The sequence below is a fragment of the Macaca fascicularis genome, chromosome 10 (genome assembly GCF_037993035.2).
Source record: "Macaca fascicularis isolate 582-1 chromosome 10, T2T-MFA8v1.1".
In the NCBI taxonomy this organism is placed as follows: domain Eukaryota; kingdom Metazoa; phylum Chordata; class Mammalia; order Primates; family Cercopithecidae; genus Macaca; species Macaca fascicularis.
The window spans coordinates 12,686,379-12,708,387 of NC_088384.1; the positions used below are offsets into that span (position 1 = coordinate 12,686,379).

At 52.8% G+C, this 22,009-nt stretch overlaps 1 protein-coding gene across 1 annotated transcript; it reads right to left on the reverse strand.

Annotated features, from left to right (window-relative positions):
• Positions 1-8,339: 8,339 nt before the first annotated feature.
• On the reverse strand, positions 8,340-13,907 carry APOBEC3A (apolipoprotein B mRNA editing enzyme catalytic subunit 3A). Its single transcript, XM_045363609.2, has 5 exons — positions 13,795-13,907; positions 11,779-11,932; positions 9,465-9,759; positions 8,932-9,047; positions 8,340-8,669 (listed from the first exon to the last, which is right to left on the reverse strand). Exons 1-5 carry the CDS (start codon positions 13,821-13,823, stop codon positions 8,655-8,657), a joined length of 609 nt encoding a protein of 202 aa, XP_045219544.2. The 5' UTR covers positions 13,824-13,907; the 3' UTR covers positions 8,340-8,654.
• Positions 13,908-22,009: the final 8,102 nt, after the last annotated feature.

Consider the following 22,009-nt stretch of genomic DNA (forward strand, 5'->3'; position numbering starts at 1 on the left):
ACGGTGGGGCAGCCGCTCAGAGGCGCTCCTCACTTCTCAGACGGTGTGGGGGCTGGGCAGAGGCGCTCCTCACTTCCCAGACGGTGTGGGGGCTGGGCAGAGGCGCTCCTCATTTCCCTGAGGGTGCGGCGGTGGGCAGAGGTGCTCCTCTGGAAGGTGAAGTTTTCTGTTGCCATCAGAAAGAGATGGACAAAGGATAAGACCATTGGTGGAAAATAAACAGTTCCGTTCATCAGAAACATACTTTGTAGAAGAAAATGGAATAATAACCCTAGACCAGGGAGGCATCCTCAAACCCAGCTGTAAGGCGGCAGTTAAGGCACAGTGGGGAAGGGACACCAGCTTTGCAGCCAGGCAACTCTGAGATCCCCCCTTCCTTACTGTGTGACCTTGGGTGGTTTTCTTAATGTCTCCAGGCCTCTAACTGCAGGCGTGAGCCACTTGCCCAGCCCATTTTATTTTTTCAAAAACGTTTTCAGGCCAGGTGTGGTGTCTCGTGCCAGTAATCCCAGCACTGTGGGAGGCCGAGGCAGATGGATGACTTGAGGTCAGGAGTTCCAGACCAGCCTGGGCAAGGTGCTGAAACCCCATCTCTACAAAAACAAAAACAAAACAAATTAGCCAGATGTGGTGGTGCACACCTGTAATTCCCGCTACTAGGGAGGTTGAGTGGGGAGGATCACTTGAGCCATGACTGCATCACTGCACACCAGCCTGGGCGACAGAGTGAGACCCTGTCTCAAAAAAAAAGAAAAAAGAAAAAGAAAAACCTTTTTCCACCTGTGTAATTTTATTTGAAGAAGGTTATATATGGCTGACTGCTGTGGCTCATACCTGTAATACCAGCACTTTGAGAGGCTGAGGCAGGCAGATCACCTGAGGTCAGGAGATCAAGACCAGCCTGACCAACATGGTGAAAACCTGTCACAACTAAAAACAAAAACAAAAACAAAATTAGCCAGGCATGGTGGCACACACCTGTAGTCCCAACTACCTGGGAGGCTGAGGCAGGAGAATAGCTGGAACCCAGGAAGTGGACGTTGCAGTGAGCCGAGATCTCATCACTGTACTCCAGCCTAGGCGACAGAGCAAGACTCCATCTCAAAAAGTTAAAAAATAGGCAGGGCTCAGTGACTCACATCTGTAATCCCAGAACTTTGGAAGGCCAAGGCAGGTGGATCTCCTAAGGTCAGGAGTTCGAGACCATCCTGACCAACATGGAGAAACTCTGTCTCTACTAAAAAAGAATGCAAAATTAGCCAGGTGTGGTGGTGCATGCCTGTAATCCCAGCTACTCAGGAGGCTGAGGCAGGAGAATCACTTGAACCCGGGAGACAGAGGTTGCGGTGAGCCCAGATCGTGCCATTGCACTCAAGCCCGGGCAACAAGAATGAAACACCATCTCAAAATAACATAAAATAAAATAACAAAAATAAATATAAAACAGAAGGTTATATATATGGGATCTTTAGTATATGATTATATGGAATATATATCTAGAATATATATGGGATCTTTTGATATGATTTCTTTTGATATATATATAATCATCAGTATATGATTAGATATGGAATGTATGTATGGAATCATTCGTGATTGACGTTTTTCACTCAGCATAATATCCTTGAGGTTCATCTGAATTGTTGCTGGTTTCCATAGGTTGTTTGTTTCCATTGCAGGGCACGATTCATGGCATGGATGTATCACAGCAGGTTGAACCATTCACCCATTGGACGTTTAGATTGGTTGCTGTTTTTGGCTGTTGTGAACACAGCTGCTATAAACACAGGTTTTTGTTTTTGTTTTTAAAATGTGAACGTAAGTTTTCATTTCTCTGGAATAAACGCCCAATAGTGCAATTGCTGAACTGTATGTTAAGTACATGTTTAGTTTTATAAGAAACTACTTGACCAGGCATGGTGGCTCACACCTGTAATCAGTGCTCCTAAAGCACTTTAGGAGGCTGAGGTGGGCGGATCATGAGTCAAGAGATCGAGACCATCCTGGTCAACATGATGAAACCCTGTCTCTACTAAAAATACAAAAATTAGCTGGGCATGGTGGTGCGCACCTGTAGTCCCAGCTACTTAGGAGGCTGAGGCAGGAGAATCGCTTGAACCCAGGAGGCGGAGGTTGCAATGAGCTGAGATCATGCCACTACATTGCAGCCTAGGCGACAGAGTGAGAAACTATCTGGAAAAAAAGAAAAAAAAAAGAAAAGAAAGAAAGAAACTGCTAAACTAAATTGGAGAATAGCTGTACTATTTTATATTCTCACCAGCAATGTATAAATGATCCAGTTTCTCCAGCATTTGGTGCTGCCACTGTGTTTTATTTTAGCCATTGATAAGTCTGTGGTAACATTCTGATAGGTCTGTGATAATATTGTGGTTTTAATGTTCACTTGCCTAATGGCTAATGATGTCGTATGTCTTTTTCATGTGCCTGTCATCTACGTATTGCTTTGGTAAAAACTTTGCTCCTGGTTTTCTATTTTTCCAATTTAAAAAATATTGTGGTAAATTATATATTACATAAACTCTACCATCTTGACCATTTTTAAGCACAGAGTTAAGCGGTATTAAACATATTAAACATATTTGTAATGTTGTGCAACCACCACCACCATCCTTTTCCACAGCTCTTCTTTTTTTTTTTCTTTTTCTTTTTCTTTTTCTTTTCTTTTCTTTTTCTTTTTTTTTTTTTTTTGAGACAGAGTCTCACTCTGTTGCCCAAGCTGGAGTGCAGTGGCACGATCACAGCTCACCACAACATCCACCATCCTGCCTCAGCCTCCCAAGTAGCTGGGATTAGAGGTGCGCACCACCACACCCAATCAATTTTTGTATTTTTAGTTTAGACGGGGTTTCACCATGTTGACCAAGTGGGTCTTGAACTCCTGAACTTCAGATGATCCACCTACCTCAGCCTCCCAAAGAGCTGGGATTACAGACGTGAGCTGCTGCGCCAAGCCGGCTCTTTTCATCTTGTAAGACTGAAACTCTGTACCCGTTAAAACACAAACTCCTCATTCCCTTCTCCCCATTCCCTCCTCCCCATTCCCTCCTTCCCATTCTCTCCTCTGCCAGCCACTGGCAACCACCATGCTACTTTCTGTCTTTAACATTTTGAATATTCTCTTTTTTTGTTTTTTGTTTGTTTGTTTGCTTGTTTGTTTTGAGATGAAGCCTCGCTCTGTTACCCAGGCTGGAGTGCAGTGGCACAATCTCGGCTCACTGCAACCTCTGCCTCCTGGGTTCAAGCGATTCTTCATGCCTTAGCCTCCCAAGTAGCTGGGATTACAGGCATATCCCAACATGCCTGGCTAATTTTTGTATTTTCAGTAGAAACATGGTTTCGGCATGTTGGTCAGGCTGATCTTGAAGTCCTGACCCTGACGGGTGAGGTGGCTCCCACCTGTAATCTCAGCAATTTGGAAGGCCGAGGCCGATGGATCACGAGGTCAGGAGTTCGAGACCAGCCTGGCCAACATGGTGAAACTTTGTCTCTATTAAAAATACAAAAATTGGCCAGGGATGGTGGATCACCCCTGTAATCCCAGCACTTTGGGAGGCCGAGGTGGGAGAATTACGAGGTCAGGAGATTGAGACCATCCTGGCCAACATGGTGACACCCCATCTCTACTAAAAACACACCCAAAACATGGCCGGAGGTGGTGGCATGCGCTTGTAATCTCAGCTACTTAGGAGGCTGAGGCAGAAGAATCACTGGAACCCAGGAGGCGGAGGTTGCAATAAGCCGAGACCATGCCACTGTACTCCAGCTTGGGCAACAGAGCAAGACTCTGTCAAAAAAAAAAAAAAAAAATTAGCTGGGCATGGTAGCGGGCCCCTATAATCCCAGCCACTCAGGAGACTGAGGCAGGAGAATTGCTTCAGCCGGGAAGGCAGAGGCTGCAGTGAACCAAGATCACACCACTGTACTCCTGCCTGGATGACACAGCCTGTCAAAAAAAAAAAAAGAAAAACAACAAAACTCCTGACCTCAGGTGATCCGCTCACCTGGGCCTCCAAAGTGCTGGGATTACAGGCATGAGCCACTGCACTGGGCTGGCCATTCTGAATATTCTAAGTTCGTCATATAAGTGGAATCATTCAGTGTTTCTCTTTATGTGATTGGTTTATTTTACTCAGCATAATATCCTCAAGGTTCATCCATGTTGTAGCATGGGTCAGAACTTCCTTCCTTTTCTAGGCTGAATAACACTCCATTGTATGTGTAGACCACATTTTGCCTCTCCATTCACGTATTGATGAAAACCTGGGTTGTTTCCGTGGGTGTACAAATATCTCTTTGAGACTCTGCTTTCAATGTTTTTGAGTGTACACCCGGCAGTGGAATTGCTGGATCATCTGGCCATTCTATTTTTAGTTTTTTGAGGAACTGCCGTGCTGTTTTCCACAGTGGCTATCCGCTGTCATTGGGTGAAGTGTTCTGTATATGTCTGTTAGATCTAGTTGGCTTATTGTGTTGAGTTCTCTATTTCCTTCCTTTTTTTCTATCTGGTTGTTCTGTCCATTATTGAGCATCGAGCACTGACGTCTCCAATTATTGTAGAACTTTAATTCTCCCTCAATTCTGTTAATTTTTGCCTCATATATTTTGATGATCTATTATTAAGTGTGTAATTTTTTTTTTTTTTTTTGATACAGAGTCTCTGTCAGTCAGGCTGGAGTGCAATGGCAAGATCTTGGCTCACTGCAACCTCCGCCTCCTGGGTTCAAGCGATTCTCCTGCCTCAGCCTTCCAAGTATCGGGGATTACAGGCATGGGCCACCACACCCAGTTAATTTTGTATTTTTAGTAGAGACAGGGTTTCACCACGTTGGTCAGGCTGGTCTCAAACTCTTGACCTCAGGTGATCAGCACACCTTGGCCTCCCAAAGTGCTGGGATTACAGGCATCAGTCAATACCCCGGCCTTGGTGTGTAAATTTTTAGAACTGTTATACTTCTTGATGCCTTAAAACTTTTATTAATATATAATGTCCAGCTGGGCACGGTGGCTCACACCTCTATTCCCAGCACTTTGGGAGGCCAAGGTGGGAGAATCACTTGAGGTTGGGAGTTTGAGACCAGCCTGGTCAATATGGTGAAGCCTCATATCTACTAAAAATACAAAAAATTAGCTGGGTGTGGTGGTGCATGCCTGTAATCCCAGCTACTTGGGAAACAGAGGCAGGAGAATCGCTTGAACCTGGGAGGCGGAGGTTGCGGTGAGCCAAGATCGCGGCATTGCACTCTCGCCTGGGCAGCAAGAGAGAAATTCCGACCAAAAAAAAAAAAAAGTCTTTCTTCATGTCCTATAACATTTCATCATTTAAACTCTAAATTTTTTTAAGAGATTGGGTCTCACTATGTTGTCCAGGCTAGTCTTGACTTTGATTTTACCATCTAGCAGATATTTGTAGTAGACAAACCTTTTATCTAGAAACCTTTTATGAGATTAAGAAAGCTCGCTAAGAGTTTTGTTGAACTGGGAATGCTTTCTTTGGCATGGCAGCACGCTTCAAGCTCTTAAGATAGCTTCTAAGCTGTCTTTGCATCTTCTAAGATGCTGTTCTGTTTTGTTTTTTGAGACGGAGTCTTGCTCTGTTGCCCAGGCTGGAGTGCAACAGTGTGATCTCGGCTCACTGCAACCTTCACCTCTTCCATGGGAACGATTTTACTCCAGCGCCTGGACCCAGGATCTTCCATAAGTGCCACAACCTGAAACAACAGGGAGGGCTCCCCTGGGACTGCTGTGCCCCCCTGCCAGTGCCACCACCCTGCACACCCACGTTCCTCTGTGCACTGGAGACTGACTCTCTCAGGGCAGCAAAAACCCAGTGGGAACTGGCCCCTTCCTGGTCCTCTTGAGGTGAGGTCAGGAAAGAGTGTGTAAGGCATCCATAGAACCTGGCGGTGACTCTGGGCTCATAGCAGCGCTGCAGTCCTCAGGGTGACTGGGATAAGAGTGTGCACCGTCCCTGGGCCAGCTGGAGGGAAGGAAAGAGATTGTGCCCTTTTCTGGGGACTGAAAGCCCCTCCCCATTTCAGCCTCTGCAACACTGAGGGAAAATGAAAGACCCCACATCCCGCTAGAGTTTCCACTGGAGCCCAGGAAAGGTCCCTGGGGACAGGAAGGAGCTGGTTCCCCATGTGGGCGGCAGGGATGGGAGCAGGGAGAATGGCCTCCTTCACAGATACAGGCTTTGCCCGAGATTCACCCTGGTCCCCTGTAAGTGGAGACAAGGCAGGTACCCAGCAGGGGTCCAGAATATTGAGGGACAGAGCAGGGCAGAGGGACCCTGGGTAGGTGCTGGGCTGTGCAGCCTGGGTCACCCTGGGACCAGAATGGAGGTCCCGCTTGGGTCTGGAGTCCATGCTGCTGTGTACGAGGTCCTGGCTCTGCCACCACTGTGGGGCTCCGTCTCCCTACACCCCAGAGGGACCACAGGCTCTCCGTTCCCAGCCCAGGTCCCATCAGTGTCATGAGGCTGTGTCCAGTCACCTCACCAGGACTCACAGGGCTCCCAGGTCATGGGCAAAGCTGTGAGTTGAGGCCCAGGGGACAGGGAGCCTGGGCCCTTGGAAGGTGGGGTTCTGGGGGACAGGGGGCGGGTCTCCCTGGGACCTGCCCTGTGACATGACTAACTGTGGGGTTCTTTCACCAGCTGAGCCCCTCTGGCCTCCCCTACACTGGCCCCTTTCCCAGAATGACTGCACGTTTTTCATCACTTGCTTCCAACAAGTGGAGTTCGGGCGGTTGTCAAACCCAGAGACACAAGCAAAGGGCGGCTTGGACAACCCGGTCCCTCCCGCACCCGCCCCTGTGTGGGAAACGCAGAAGTCCTAGGCTCAGGGCGGGGCTGGGGTGTGCCCTGGAGTGCTCTGGGGCACCTGGAGGAGGTTTCTTTTTGTCAAGTCTCTGTCACTGTGTGTGGGTGCACGTGTTGTGTGTGCATGTGTTGTGTGTGCATGTGTTGTGTGTGTTGTGTGTATGTGTGTCTTGTGTGTGTTTGTGTGTTGTGTGTGTGTCTTGTGTGTGTTTGTGTGTTGTGTGTGTGTTGTATGTATGTGTGTGTTGTGTGTGTGTTGTGTATGTGTGTCTTGTGCATGTTTGTGTGTTGTGTGTGTTGTGTGTGTTGTGTGCGTGTTTGTGTGTGTCTGTTGTGTGTGTGTGTTTTGTGTGTGTGTGTTGTGTGTGTTGTGTGTGTGTCTTTGTGTGTGTGTTGTGTGTGTGTGTTTGTGTTGTGTGCGTGTTTGTGTGTGTTTGTTATGTGTGTTGCGTGTGTGTTTTGTGTGTGTGTGTGTGTGTGGTGTGTGTGTTGTGTGTGTTGTGCGTTGTGTGTGTCTAGGCCAGGGAAGCAGTGAGTCGTTTCTGCCCAGGAGCAGCTGCGTGTGAGGCCGGTTCTTGGTCTTTTACGCGGCTTCTGCGGACTTTCCAGAACTCGTGAGGTGGGAGCCGCCTGCTGTAATCAGGCACATAAGTCACACATCCCAGAGGTGGGAACCAGCACAGAAGGCCCAGGACAGACCCCAAGCTGAAGCCACAGCCCTGACACCTGCTGCCCTAGCCCTGGGCTCCGTCTCTGCCTCTGGAGCCTCCTGTCTCCAGGGCTCAGCTCCCCTCCCCTCTGTGGCTGGGCTCTGCCTCCTGGGCTGCTCCTCTCCCCAGCCCTCTCTCTGGGCCCAGCCTGGACACCTGCCCCCTTTCCTGGGCTGCTTCTGCTGACTGGCCCTGTCCTGGGTCTCAGCCACGGCCTCCCCTGGGTTCCCTCTCTAGGGGGTGGAATCAGGAAGGGGTGGACACAGGGCTGCTCCGGAGGGCCCCTGCCTGCACCTGTGTAGCTCCTTTCCAACAGGGAGACTGGCTGCTGGCTGTCCTCTTACTGCTGGGCCTGTCCCTTCCAATCAGCGCCCGGGGCTCTGTGAGTGAGGGTGGGGTCTGCATTTAGGTTCCTCTCCTGTGAGGTTTAGCTGAGTTTTCTGGCTCCAGAGGGATGTCGTGTGACCTTTGCCCCACTACAGGTCCACTACACAAGGAAAGACATCTACACATTTGCTAACTTGTTGTTGTTGTTGTTGTTGTTGTTGTTGTTTTGAGACACAGTCTTGCTCTGTCGCCCACGCTGGTGTGCAGTGGCGTGATCTCAGCTCACGGCAAATTCCGCCTCCCGGGTTCACGCCATCCTCCGGTTCATGCCATCCTCCTGCCTCAGCCTCCTGAGTAGCTGGGACTACAGGCGCCCGCCACCTCGCCCGGCTAATATTTTGTATTTGTTAGTGTTTATGTAAGCACTTGCAATTCATGATACAATTGCTGAGCCAAAGCAATTATGGAAGATTCTTAATGTTTTATTAGTCTAGATACAAAGCCAATTAATCATTTCATTAATAAATTGAAAACTATTCTGAGAATATTGAGCACAATCTTACTATTATATACTTAGAATGTAAGAGAAATTTTCAATTAAAATTAATTCGCTTGATTTTTAAAAAATCTACTTGGTCAGGAGCGCCTTGCTTCGCTGGTGTCTGTGAGCGGCTGGAGATGGTGGTGAACAGCTTGTTTGCATTTCTTGGAAGAAGATCTTTTATTCTGAGGCTCAACCCAGGTCTCTGCCTTCCTTAGAGACTGAGGCCCATTCTTCAGTTTCCCTGATTCTGGAAGAGCAGTGGGGTTGAATGGAGCAGGAGGTGAGATAGTGGAAAGAGGGCACAGGGAGGAGGCCTGGGGACAGTGACAATGACAGGAGAGGAGGGAGAGAGAGGGAGGCTGTGAGAAGGAAAGGGAGGGACGGAGCTGGGCGCCCTGGGGGGAGCAGGAACCCAGAGGAGGCTCTGAGCAGAGGGGAAGGCAAGGCCCAGGGGAGGGGGGAGGAGAGGGAGGCCGATGGGACACCAGGCAGAGGGAGGAAGCCGTCACCTGGAGAATGTCCCGAAGCCTCCCACTCAGGGCTTGGCTGTGCTCATCTAGTCCATCCCAGGGCTGGAAGGGACGTCCCTGGCGGTCCACAAAGGTGTCCCAGCAGTGCTTAAATTCTGAAAAGGGACAGGGGAGATAAGTCACGCTCCGGCTGTGGGGACGGGGTGGCACCAAGAGCCCGTGACTCTCAGGACAGACGTCCCACATCCTGGTTTCAGTCCCTCCTGTCCCTCTCCCTCCCCTAGGGACTGAGCTCCTTCATCAGGCACTTCCCACTGGGATCTGGGCCAGCCCAGTTCTCATTCTTTCGGGAAGCCCCAAGTTCTGCTTCCACTTCCAGCCACCCTCCCTGCCCTCCCCGGGCCCACATCTCCTGGTCTGGCCTCTCTCTTCCCATAGACCCCAAAGTCGGGTCCCAGAGTGCAGCCATCGTCTCTGCAGGCAGCAGACCAAGGCCTTTCTCCTTTTCTTCCCAGAGACCTCTCCTGCCCCCACCCACCCCACCCCACCCCACCCAAACCTTCCATTCTTACCCTCGTAGGTCATGATGGAGACTTGGGCCCCAGCATCCCGCAGCGTTCGCAGTGCCTCCTGATACAGGAAATCGTAATCATAGATGCGGGCAGCAAAGATGCGCAGTCTCACGTGTGTGTTCTCCTGAAGGAACGCACGCACTTGCTCGGCACAGCCCCTCCTGAAGCAGGGGCTCCAGGAGATGAACCAAGTGACCCTGTACGTCTGGGCCGGGTCCAACTGCCAAGAAGGAACCTCGCCCAGGAAGCACAGCTCCGCGTGGCAGCCATAATCACCACAGGGAACATTCTTAGCCTAGAAAAGGAAACAGAGTGTGAGGTGATGTGTGGTGAACAGAGAGGGAGGGCCAGGACCAGGTGGGGCTGGGGAGGCGGGGGCCTCCAGCACAAAATTAGAGGGGTCGCCAAAACCCCAGTTATTAGGATGCATGATTTTCTCTGCAGTATTAAAAATATCAAGGGTTATGCAGAAATCCCAAGATAAGCAAAATATTGTCCATTAAATACAAACAGATCAGGAGCAATGAGGTTTGATTTTGCCCCAGCTCCGATATACATGTGACAGCACTCTCCTGTCAGTCTTTGTTAAAATCTTCGGTTTTATTTGTCATGATCCATTTGTATTAAATTTGCCTTTTTAAAATATTGCATTATTTGGCCGGGCGCGGTGGCTCACGCCTGTAATCCCAGCACTTTGGGAGGCCGAGGCAGGCGGATCACAAGGTCAGGAGATCGAGACCACGGTGAAACCCCGTCTCTACTAAAAATACAAAAAATTAGCCGGGCGCGGTTGTGGGCGCCTGTAGTCCCAGCTACTTGGGAGGCTGAGGCAGGAGAATGGCGTGAACCCAGGAGGCGGAGCTTGCAGTGAGCCGAGATCGCGCCACTGCACTCCAGCCTGGGCGACAGAGCGAGACTCCGTCTCAAAAAAAAAAAAAAATAAAATAAAATAAAATAAAATATTGCATTAATTATTAAATTAGAATGTGTTTTCTCTAGTTACTGAGCATTTGGAACCCCCTTCAATTTTGTACCCAAGGTCAGAGCCTTCAGGACCCTCACCCCAGGCCCAGCCCTGCAGGGAGAGGTTACAGAGATGGGAGGGAGACAAGGAGCTGGCAGAGCCCCAGGGTCATTGGCCTGATGCCCCTGAGTAAGTGTGGTTCTTTCAAGGGGAGATTGACCTGCTCTACTCATCAACTCCCCTACTGCCATCCCATCTCAGGCCCATAATTCTAGAAGCTTCCATTCTGTGCCACAACCTGTGCTGAGCCCAGAAGTGATATAGACTTAGGCCAAAAGGCCACCAAAAGTAGTGGGGAAGGGAAGACCAGCAAGACTCACTCCAACATGGGAAGGTCCCTGGGACATGGGATAATTGTCATTATCATGACTTATAGAAATATGGTATTTTCTCCAAACTTCGGAGAAAAGGATTTTCCACTAAGACTAGGAACTGGTCAAACTGGGGACAGCAGGGCAGCAAAGACTGTGATTGTGATGGGGACAAGAACAGGGAGGGACTCCATTCAGAGGGATCGCATGGTGGAGTGGATGACACGGTTTGTGCTGAGAAGGAGCTGTGGGTCATTCCTGGGGGAGTCCCACTGCTTAGGCAGTGATGGAGACTGGCACCCTTCAAAGGATGTTCTAAGCAGTGTGTGTGGGTCCAGCAAGGCCCACACTGAGTTCACAGAGCCCAGAGAAGCCCCCAGTTTCCAGCACCAGAGCCAAGCAGAACCTGGCCTCTCCAGACAGAGGCTGTGCTGGGTAGGGTCCAGGGAAGAAAGTCCCACAGGCTCAGGGCCCCTCAGCCTGGCCTGGCCCAGCTCCTCCCCAAATGCTGGACATCCCTGCATCCTGACATGAGGCCTGTTCTGGCCTTGCTGTGGACTCCACCCCGGGCCGGACAGAACCCCTGATCGGCCTCTCCTGCCTCAGTCTCTCTCCCTGCAGGATGAGGCCAAAGAGCAGGCACAGGGGCATCCCGGCCTTGTGAGTCAGGTAGGCCCTGAGTTCTCAAATCCCACAGTTCCAAATCGCTCCTGGTGGGAGCTGCGTCCGTGAGGGGATCCTGGGAGGCTCCTCAGGAAGCACTTTGCCGTCAGGCAGACTCCACCCCACCTGGCCATGGAGAGTCACTGAAGCCGAAGTTCCCCCCGCCCCCAATCCCAGGGCCAAGCAGCAGCAGCTACAGGAAGCACAGGTGACAGACACTCTGCGGGACACCACAGGTACCACCCAGAACCTTCTGCCTATGCATGTCCATGGACTGGGAGGGCCCAGCCTGGATGCAGGTGGCTGAGTTGGTCACCTTGTTGCATAGAAAGCCCCTGCGCTCGTCCATCGGGACCCAGGTGCCATTGTCCAGGCGCTCCACCTCGTAGCACAAGTAGGTCTGGTGCCGTCCACGGACCGAAAGGTCATTGTTAAAGTTGAAAGTGAATGTGTCTGGATCCATCAAGTGTCTGTGGACAGCAAGGGGAAAGCCCAGAGGAGGAAGAGCCCTCCTGGACTGCTCTGCCTCCTCCTCCCTCCCCACACTTCCTCCCTTGCACCCCACCCTCCTTCCCCCTGCTCCCCACATCCCTTAGCACCGCCTCCAAACCTCCCCCTCTGACCCCTTCTGGGGCTCACTGGGAGATCACTGCAGCCCTGCGGCCTGTGTAAGCCTTGTCAGGGTCTCCCCAGGGTCAGCTCAGTGTGCTTAGTCCCTCTCCCTGGGGTAGAGCTGGGTCTCCTTCCCTGGCCTCACCATGCACCCCTGTCCTGGCTCAGCTCTCTCTCAATCCCTGCTGGAGATGGACCCGCTGGGGCTTCCTCCTGCCTGCAGGGTTAACTCCTACCACATCCAGCATCAGGACAGTGACCCTCCTGAGGGGGATTACTGGGGAGAGGAACCTGCCAGGACTTCTTTTCGGATAATTCATAGGATTTTCCACATCCCTTAGGGTGCCCTGAGGTCTCCCAAATGTGCTTCTCAGGCAGTTGAGATGGGGCAGTTCAGGACTCTTGGACTGGAAACACCAGCCCCACCTTGAAGGCCTCTCCCAGCCCCTCACTATGCATCCTGACATAACCAGAATTAGAAAAATCTCTGTTGAGGCAGCAGCAAAAGAAAGAAAGAAAGAGAGAGAGAGGGAGGGAGGGAGGGAGGGAGGAAGGAAAGGAAGAAAGAGGCTGGGTGTGGTGGCTCACGCCTGTAATCCCAGCACTTTGGGAGGCCGAGGCAGGTGGATCACGAGGTCAGGAGATCGAGACCATCCTGGCAAACATGGGGAAACCCCGTCTCTATTAAAAATACAAAAAATTAGCTGAGCGTGATGGCGGGCGCTTGTAGTCTCAGCTACTCAGGAGGCTGAGGCAGGAGAATGGCATGAACCTGGGAGGCGGAGCTTGCAGTGAGCTGAGATGGTGTCACTGTACTCTAGCCTGGGCGACAGAGCGAGACTCCGTCTCAAAAAAAAGAAAGAAAGAAAGAGGAGGGGAGGGGAGCGAAGGGCAGGGCAGGGGAGGGGAGGGGAAGGGAAGGGAGAAGGAAAGGAAAGGGGAGGGGAGGGGAGAGGAGGGAAGGGAAGGGAAGAAGGAAGGAAGGAAGGAAGGAGAAGGGGAAGGGGAAGGGAAGAAGGAAGGAAGGAAGGAAGGAAGGAAGGAAGGAAGGAAGGAAGAAAGAAAGAAAGAAAGAAAGAAAGAAAGAAAGAAAGAAAGAAAGAGAGAAAGAAAGAAAGAAAGAAAGAAAAGAAAGAAAAAGAAAAGAAAGAAAAAGAAAGAGGAAAGGAAGGAAGGAAAAGAAAGAAGGAAGGAAGGGAAAGAAAGAAGGAGAGAAGAAAGAAGAAAGAGAGAAAGAAAGGAATGAAGGAAGGAAGGAAAAGAAAGAAGGAAAGGAAAGAAAGAAAGAGAGAGGAAGAAAGAAAAAGAAGGAAGGAAATAAAGAGAAAAAAGAGGGAAAGGAAGGAAGGGAAAGAAGGAACGAAGGAAAAGAAAGAAGGAAAGAAGGAAGGAAGGAAGGGAAAGAAAGAAGGAAAGAAGAAAGAAAGAAAGGAAAAGAAAGAAGGAAGGAAGGAAAGAAAAGAAAAGAAAGAAGGAAGGAAAGAAAAAAAAGAAAGAAAGAGAAAGGAAGGAAGGGAAGGAAGGAAGGAAAAGAAAGAAAGAAAGGAAAGGAAAGGAAAGGAGAGACCAAAACTGGGAACCTAGAGCAAGAGGCCAAGTCCAGAGAGAGGGTCAGGGGGAAAAGAGAGGCCCCAGGGGTTTGAGGATGAGAGGTGAGTGCTCATCAGAAAAGCTCGAAGAGGAGGTGAGGCACAGAGGTGCTCGGAGGGGCTTCCCATACCTGGGCCTGGATGCTGGGCTGCCGTCCATGTGCTTGTCTCTTCTCGGTTCCTGGTCTATGTCCTCCCGCGTCCTGCGACTTGCTCAAGGCGTGGTGTTGAGATCTTCACCAACATTCTCTTAGGATTCGAGAGCCTTAATATATCATCAAAGCAACCTGGAAGCTGCTGAGTCAGTGATACCCTGCCCCACCCCTTCTCCCTTCTCAGGCCACGCATGCCACCCACGTCAGCATCAGAACAAGGAAGTTCTCTGCCATGCCTTCGGGCAAGCTTTGGTTTTGATGTGCCCACTCTGACAGTTGACCCACCGGACGCTGTGGAGTGACAATGGGGATGTAGACCTGGCCCCACTTTGCTCCTTTTGGGCCGCAGGAGTCTGAAAGGCAGGAGACTAGGGGGCAGGTGAGAGGACAGGTATCCACACCCTGGAGAAAGGCCCTGAATAACACTCAGCACCCCAGAGAGCAGGCTCAAGGGCAGCCACCCTTATGTCCTCCACTGTGGCCAGTGCAGGATGTGCCCGGTCCAGGCTCCCTGGCACCTGCTGCATCCTGGGCTGTCTGTTAGCGTCCTGCGTCTTCTCTGGCTGTGGAGATGGGAGATGAGCAGGTCCTGCATCCTCCTATGCATCAGTGTACCTAATAATTGTAAACTAGGGTGAGGAGTGTTTTCATCCCCATTATCCAGAGGAGATGCTAAAGGCTCTGAAAGGTACCTAGAGGTCCAGCCCCTCCCAGCAAACAGAGTCCCCGGCAGGGACACATCCCCCCTGAGAAGGGCCACCCTGTGCCCTTTCTCCCACCTCTGGGCCCTGCAGAAATGTGAGGGACACTGTGCTCCTGCCCCAAGTGAGTCCCTGAGTCCCGGCGGCAGGTCTGGTGCCATCCTTTCCCAGGTCCACCTGCTGCACGCAGCACAGCTGCCCCTAGAAAGTGCTGGCCCTGTGGGCCCGGGGGCTGCCTCTGTTCTGCCTAATCCCCTGTCCTGGCTCTCACTAGACCCCCCTGTCCTTGGCCAGCTGTCCCATGCAGGGGAGTCCACGTCCTGGGGACAGTCCCACCCTGGCCACCCAGACTGAGCACAGCTCCTCACCCTCCCAGGCCGGCCGGTGCTCACTGAGGTGGAAACCTCAGAGGAAGGTGGGAGCGATCCTCCCTCCTCAGCAGTGTCCCTGTCATCTTGGTGGGCGCCACTCCTCATGGACAGGCCAGAGGAGGCCCTGTTCCCTGCTGTGAGGACCCCTCCAATTCTGTCTCCCGATGTTGGACTCCTCTAGTCAAGAAGATGTCCCCTGGGGGCTGTCAACTCCCATTTGAGTGTCGGGTGGTTCCGGTGTGAGCTCATCTTGGTGTGTTGTGTGAGTCTGACCAGAGACCACCCTTCCCAGTTCACACTCGAGGCACACAGAGTGGGACGCCCCACGGTACCCACAGCCCACCTGGGCAGAGACCACACCTGTACCAAGTTTGGGGTTCCCAGACATAGATGGGCTGTGGTCCTTGCTCATGTTCCCCCAAAGGCTTGTCCTTCCTTGGTGGTGTCATCTCAATCCAGCCACCTCTACTCTCAGCCCCAATTACTTCCTGTGCCCTGTGGGACTGTGGGAGGACCCAACCCTACCCCAACCCTTTCCGGTGGCTCCTGCTGCCCAGAGCGATGGCCTTTCCCCTGGCTTAAACTGCATCAAATGCCCCTGGAGCAAATACAGCCCTGGACCCACGGCCAGGACAGCCCACACATGAGCTTTCAACGGGGAGACCCAGGACAGCTGCATCACGGGACAACGCTTTGCTCAGCATCCCTGGGGCGTCTCCTGCGTCTCCTGCCTCTGGGTCCTCAGCCTTGGGTTCCAGGGTCTCCCCAGCTCACCCACCCTGGGCACATCCTCCTCCCTGCTGCTCCTGCCAGCCCAGGCCCCACTGGACTCACGACTGCCCCATGCCTGCTCCCCTCTCTGATCCAGACAGGTCTGGATCTTCCAGAATGTCTCCAAATCTGTAAGATCCACTTTACAGCCCATCACAGAAACAGGCATGTTGTCTATTTCTCCTTCTAGTTTTACAAACCAGGAAGGTTGGACTATCAGCACACCTGTACATCTGTGAACCTTCTCATTTGATGACAAAGATGGCCTCAGACTAAAATGTTCAAAGCAAATTGGGGCCCAGGTACTGTCCAGAGTTCAGTTCTCAGTAACTCACTGTACAAGCCATGCACCCAGGCAGGGCTCCAGAGAGGAGAGAAGAGAGGGTGTTGGGGGGGTCCCCACCAACAGAGAGGGAGGCCAGGACCCTCCCTGGCCAAGGGTGGACAGAGGGAGCCACTGGTTGGGCATCTGCTGCCCAGACATGAGTGGGGAACAGTCTCACTCTAGCCCCCAGACCCAGGAACTTCCATAAGGGCTACAACCTGGAACCTCTCAGTGAGCTCCCCAGAGACTTACGTGCCCCACCCCCTGTCAGTGCCCGCACCGACCACACCCACATCCTTCTGTGCACTAGGGCCTGACTCTCTCCGGGCAGGAATGTCCCAGACACAACTGGCCCCTTCCTGGTCCCCCTGTAGCCGGGGCAGGACGGGTCTGTAAGGCGACAGGGGAACCCAGGGGTGGTTAAGAGTTTGCACCTTTCCTAGGCCAACTGTGAGGAAGATGGAAAGAGGCTCCACCCTTTCCTGGGGAAGGACAGCCCCTCCCCCATTGCTGTCCCTGGAACGCTGGCTGAACAATCAATGTGATAAATGTGAAAATGTGATAAAATACCAGGTCTTGCTGGAGTTTCCACGGGAGCCTGGGGAAGTTCCAAGGGGAGAGGAAGAAGCTGGATCCCCAAGGGAGAGGCAGGAAAACGGCCTCCTTAACAGGTGCAAGCTTCCCTGGGATTTGCCCAGGTCCCCTGTAAGGAACTCTGGGGACAGGGCAAGTGCCCCACAGGGGTCCAGACTGGGTGAGAGGGACAGACCAGGGCAGAGGGACCCTGAAGCAGCCCCTGATGGCTGGGCCACTCAGCTCATGTCACCCTGGGACGAGAACAGAGGTCCCGCTAGGGTCTGGAGTCCATGCTGCTGTGTACGAGGTCCCGGCTCTGCCACCACTGTGGGGCCCCGACCCCTACAGCCCAGAGGAACCACAGGCTGCCAGTTCCTAGTCCAGGTCTCAGCAGTCTCATAGGGCTGTGTCCAGTCCCCTCCCCTGGACCCACAGGGCTCCCAGGTCATAGGCAAAGCTCTGAGATGAGACCCAGGGAAGCTGGGAGTCTGAGGAGCTCGGGACAGAAAGGACTCCCTGCTTCTGTGCACCGCCCCTAACAGAGTGACATGACAAAAAGACCCTTCCTTGGGATACCCCAGACACACCCAGATGCCCACTTCAACACTGTCCATGGAGCAGGGTGAAGGGACAACCTCAGTGTCCACCTGCTCCTCTGGCTTTGATTCTGGGCTCTGACAACAGCCCTGCCCTCCTCATCCTAGAAGCAAGTGATCAAAACAGCCAAAGGATCTCTCCAGGCAAAGGGGCCAAGCTGGGGGCAGACAGAGGGTGGGGGGGAAGGGAGGTGGAGGGGTGGCTGCACCTGCCCTTGGACAGGGGACAGTGCTCTCCTCCCAGGGTGGGGCCCTCTGTCCCCCGTGCCCCCACTGGGGTGGCCTCTTTGACCAGAGTGACTACACGCTGTCCATTTTTCGGCCACTTGCTTCAAGGGGTGGAGCTGGGGCTGCTGTCAGAACCCAGAAATGAAAACGAAATGATCGGGGTTGATGACGTGGCTTCCCCATTACTCTTCCCGGTAAGAATTGCTGCAATCCTCTGACTTGGGGCAGAGCTGAGGTAGACATCTGGGTGTGTCTGGGAAACCCTGGGGAAGGTTCCTTTCTGTCCCGTCGCTGTCTGTGTGTGCTTGTGTGTCTGCGTCTTTCCCACCAGAAGGGGTTGGGCCTGTTTGCTCATGAGCAGCTGTTGAGGAGGCCCACTGTGTGCCACGTACGCGGCTCCTGAGGTCCTGAGGTGGAAGCCCCACTGTATCCACCGCCCCGCGGGGCAGAGGAGGAGCCCAGAGGAGGAGGAGGGGCGTCCCGCCTCGTGGAAGGCCAGGAATCGGAGAGACCAGTGTCCCTTGTGCTGGGGTGGCACAGTGGGGTCCCTCTCTCCCTCTCCCACCCCCACACTCCTGGTCAGCCTCCTCCTGCTCCAGCCCTGGCTGCCAGGGCCGGCCCCTGACCTTCTCTATGGGGTGGGACGCTGGTGAGCCACATATTCCTGGAAGGACCCTCAGCACAGAGTGAGCCCTGGACGGTAGATACATGTGATTGACATCACTCACTTCACCAGCCCATCTGCTCCCTCCCTTCCTGATGCAGGCAGCAGGAGAGGGGCAGAGACACAGACATTCCAGGAGGGAAAACCTTCTAGAAGAACCTACTTGACATGCCTGGTATCCTTGGCTCCCAGACAAGTCTGGACTACCGATCCCCCATGGTAGAAAGGGCCCTTCCACGAGATACTCCCAGACACAGCCAGATGCCCCATAGAGAAGGCAGTGGGCAGGTCCTCGTGGTCCCAGCCCCACCCAGTCCTCCGAGGGAAGCACCCACAGCTGTTTCTGCTCCTTGGCCGCCGACACCCCAATGGCATCCCCGGAGGGCCTGGGCTGCCCCTGCACGGTGAGCTCCGGGCCAGTGAGAGCTGGGGGCCCTGCTCTCGGCACCACCCTCCTCCAGGGATGGAGACCCAGGCCTTGGCTCTGTGAGCTCCTAGATCTGTTTCTGGATGCAGCTCAGCTCCCTCTGCTGTGCACACAGTAAGTGCCCAGCATGTGCACCATGGCTCAAGTTGGGGATGTAGGAGTGTGAGCTGGGAGGAAGGGCCTGGCTTCCACCTCTGGCTCTGGATGGAGAGGGCACCAAGCTCATAGTGTCACTCGTGTCACTTGGCCGTTCATTCATGCTGGGCAGAGGTGCTCTCGCAGGCTCCTGTGTGTACCGCATGGTGTCTTCCACTGTGCAGAAATTTCAAATATAACCCAGTCAAATATATCAGGCTGTCTTCCCTGGGGCTCACACCTAAGGTCATGGCTGCTCCGCCCTTCCTAAGTGTAAAAATTCTTACCTGTCTCTCCACGGTATGTCGATTCTCCAGGGAAGACTCCATGCCCGCCTCGTGGAAACACCCGGAGCAGAAAAGGCAGCATCCCCGTGGCAGGGAGGCCCAAGGGCCGTAGTGTTTGGCATTGTGTGCCTTGTGTATGACAGTTTTCTCAAAACAAGATTACAAAAGTGTTTTCCTGTGTTTCCTCCTATCCTCTTGCATATGTAGATAAATATGCATGTGTGAGACACACATGTACACACACACACGCACACGCACACACACATGCACATGCACACACACATGCACACATATACACGCACACACATGCACACACATGCACATACACACACGCACATGCACACACACATGCACACATGCACCGACACATGCGCACACACGCACACACACACATGCACACACATACACACATGCACACACGCACACACGCACACACATGCACACACACATGCGCACACATGCGCACACGCGCATGCACACACAGAATGCACACACACGCACACACACAGGCACACACCACCACACATTTGTTGAGCCAAGTGGGTGATGTTCCATCAAGTGCACCAAGGTGGCTTCTTCCTCAGGGCTTTTGTGCCTGTGAATGGGAGCCTTTTCATGGGCTGAGCTCAGCTTCTCCCATGACAGCCCGTGTGTCTGCCTCCCTCCCGGGCACAGAGCAGGAGCAGCAGCCCTGCCCTTCTCACTGGGCAAGCGTGATGTGCACAGGTAGGTGTTCAACATTGGATGAATAATTCATACTAACATTCCCTGTTCAACCCACCAAGTGTAAACTGCTGGGGTCTCCCAGTATTCCTTGGGAGACACTTTAGAATTCACGGGTCACCCAGGGCAGGTGAAAGCTTGCTTTTCTTTGTCTTCTTCAGCCACTGTCCTTGCCAATGCCCACTCTTCCAATGCCAGCATGAAGGCCCCAGTGAGTGCCCTAGAGGGGCAGGACACCAGTTGAAGCTCTTTTTTGTAAAGTCTGTTTACACTGCAGCAATCCACGACCGTGAGCTTCACCCGATTCTCCTCCTTACTAGTGAGGAAGTACACGGGGGGCCCAGAAATAAAGAATTTACACAGGCACTCTCTAATGAGATTTTATAAATTGCTACTCTTAGGCAATGTGACCTTCCTCGATGACTCCCTAGTGGGCAAGAATGTCACCACCTTGCATTGTGTAATTTGCCAGAACACAGCCCATCTCCAGTCCAAAGGGGTGAAGTTTTTCCTTGTGGCTTTAGAGCTTCCTTCTGAGCACCCGTCCACCCTCCTACACACACTCTTCTGAATGTTATAGCTTTATAATTGTATCGAGACTTTGTACAGCCCGTGCACACTCTTCTGATTGCTATAGCTTTAAGATAGTATTGACTTCTTTTTTTTGAGACAGAGTCTTGTTCTGTCACCCAGGCTGAAGTGCAGTGGTGTGATCTCGGCTCACTGCAACCTCTGCCTCCTGGGTTCAAACTATTCTCCTGCCTCAGCCTCCTGAGTAGCTCGGACTACAGGTATGTGCTACCACACCCAGCTAATTTTTGTATCTTTAGTAGAGATGAGGTTTCACCATGTTGACCAGGCTGGTCTTGAACTCCTGACCTCAGGTGATCTGCCTGCCTCAGCCTCCCAAAGTGTGAGCCACCGTGCCCAGCCATGTATTGACGTTTTCTACCTCAACTCTCCTTATCTTTCGTAGTTGAAATCAGATGAGTGGATCCAAGTCCTATGAATGCAATGACCAGCTTGTCAGGTTCCAGTAAAGTCCTATCAACATTTTTAATGTGATTGCACTCATTTATAGATTAGTGGGGTAGATGATTGATACTGGCAACCTCAAGCCTGCATTTATAATTACATTGAGACTTCCATCAAAGGCTGGGCACACTGTGGGAGCTTAAGGAAGGACAGTGTGCTTCCTGTCCTGGCACATCATGGCAGCCAGGCTTGGAGGGTCCCCAGAGGAGCCTTCACCACCCCGATGTGACGCCCTGCCCTTTGCTTGTGACTCTGGGTTTGACAACAGCCCTGACTCCACTCATTGGAAGTAAGTGATGAAAATCGTGCGGTCATTCTGGGCAAAGAGGCCAGTGTAGGGGAGGCAAGAGGGGCTTACCCTGGTGAAAGAACCCCACAGTTAGTCATGTCACAGGGCAGGTCCCAGGGAGACCTGACCACCGTCCCCCAGAACCCCACCTTCCAAGGGCCCAGGCCCCCTGTCCCCTGGGGCTTCACTCACAGTTTGGCCACAACCTCTTTCTTCCTCCCTGGGATGAGGCCCAGTGCCTGGAGATGGCCAGCCATCCCTCTGGGGGCCACCAGGTGACCAGCAGGAGAGCCGCATCTGCAGGAGCAGATGTGGGGGCAGAGCCTGGATCCTGAGCATGGCCACGGGCCTGAGTCTTGTTGTGTGTAGTGACAGAACCCTACTCTCAGTCCCTCGGGCAGCTCTGATGGTCCCTACAGTCACAGACCTCCCTCCAGCGCCCTCTGTTCCCACGCCCCTGTCCTCCTGGCTCCTTCGTGTCCTCTGCCTCCCGTCCTCCCGCAGTTGCCTGCAACCCTGCCCCGCCCCATCCTCCCTCCTCTCTTCTCCTTTCCTTCCATGTCTCCATGGATCTCAGAGTCTGCTAGCTCTTCCCTTCGGGCCTACATGGCTGCCAGACTTCTTCCTGCCCTCCTGCGCCATCCCCTCTCCCTGCTTCTCCTAATCCCCTCCACTAATTATTTTCCTCCAGGCCCATACAGTCACTGTCAACATTGTGGCACAGTTTGGCCCCAGATATGTGAGCAGAAGTTTGCTGAGAGGAGACCTGGGGAAGGCTGCCCTTTCTGGACAATCTTGTCTTCCAGGGTGACCAGGGCCGGGAGGCTGGACCCAAGGGCTTCAGGCTCTGCAGATGGAAAGGCAAGAGAGTGCCAGTGCCCGCCATGGCTGAGATTGGGAGGAGGGGGCTGCTGTCCAGGGGCAGAGTCCATCCTCCATGTGGAAACCCTCCCTCCTGGGCTTTCTCTCTAGGGGGTGGAATCGGGAAGGGGGTGGGGACAGGGCTGCTCCCAAGACCCCCTGACTACACATGTGTGGCTCCTTTCCAACAGGGAGACTTGCT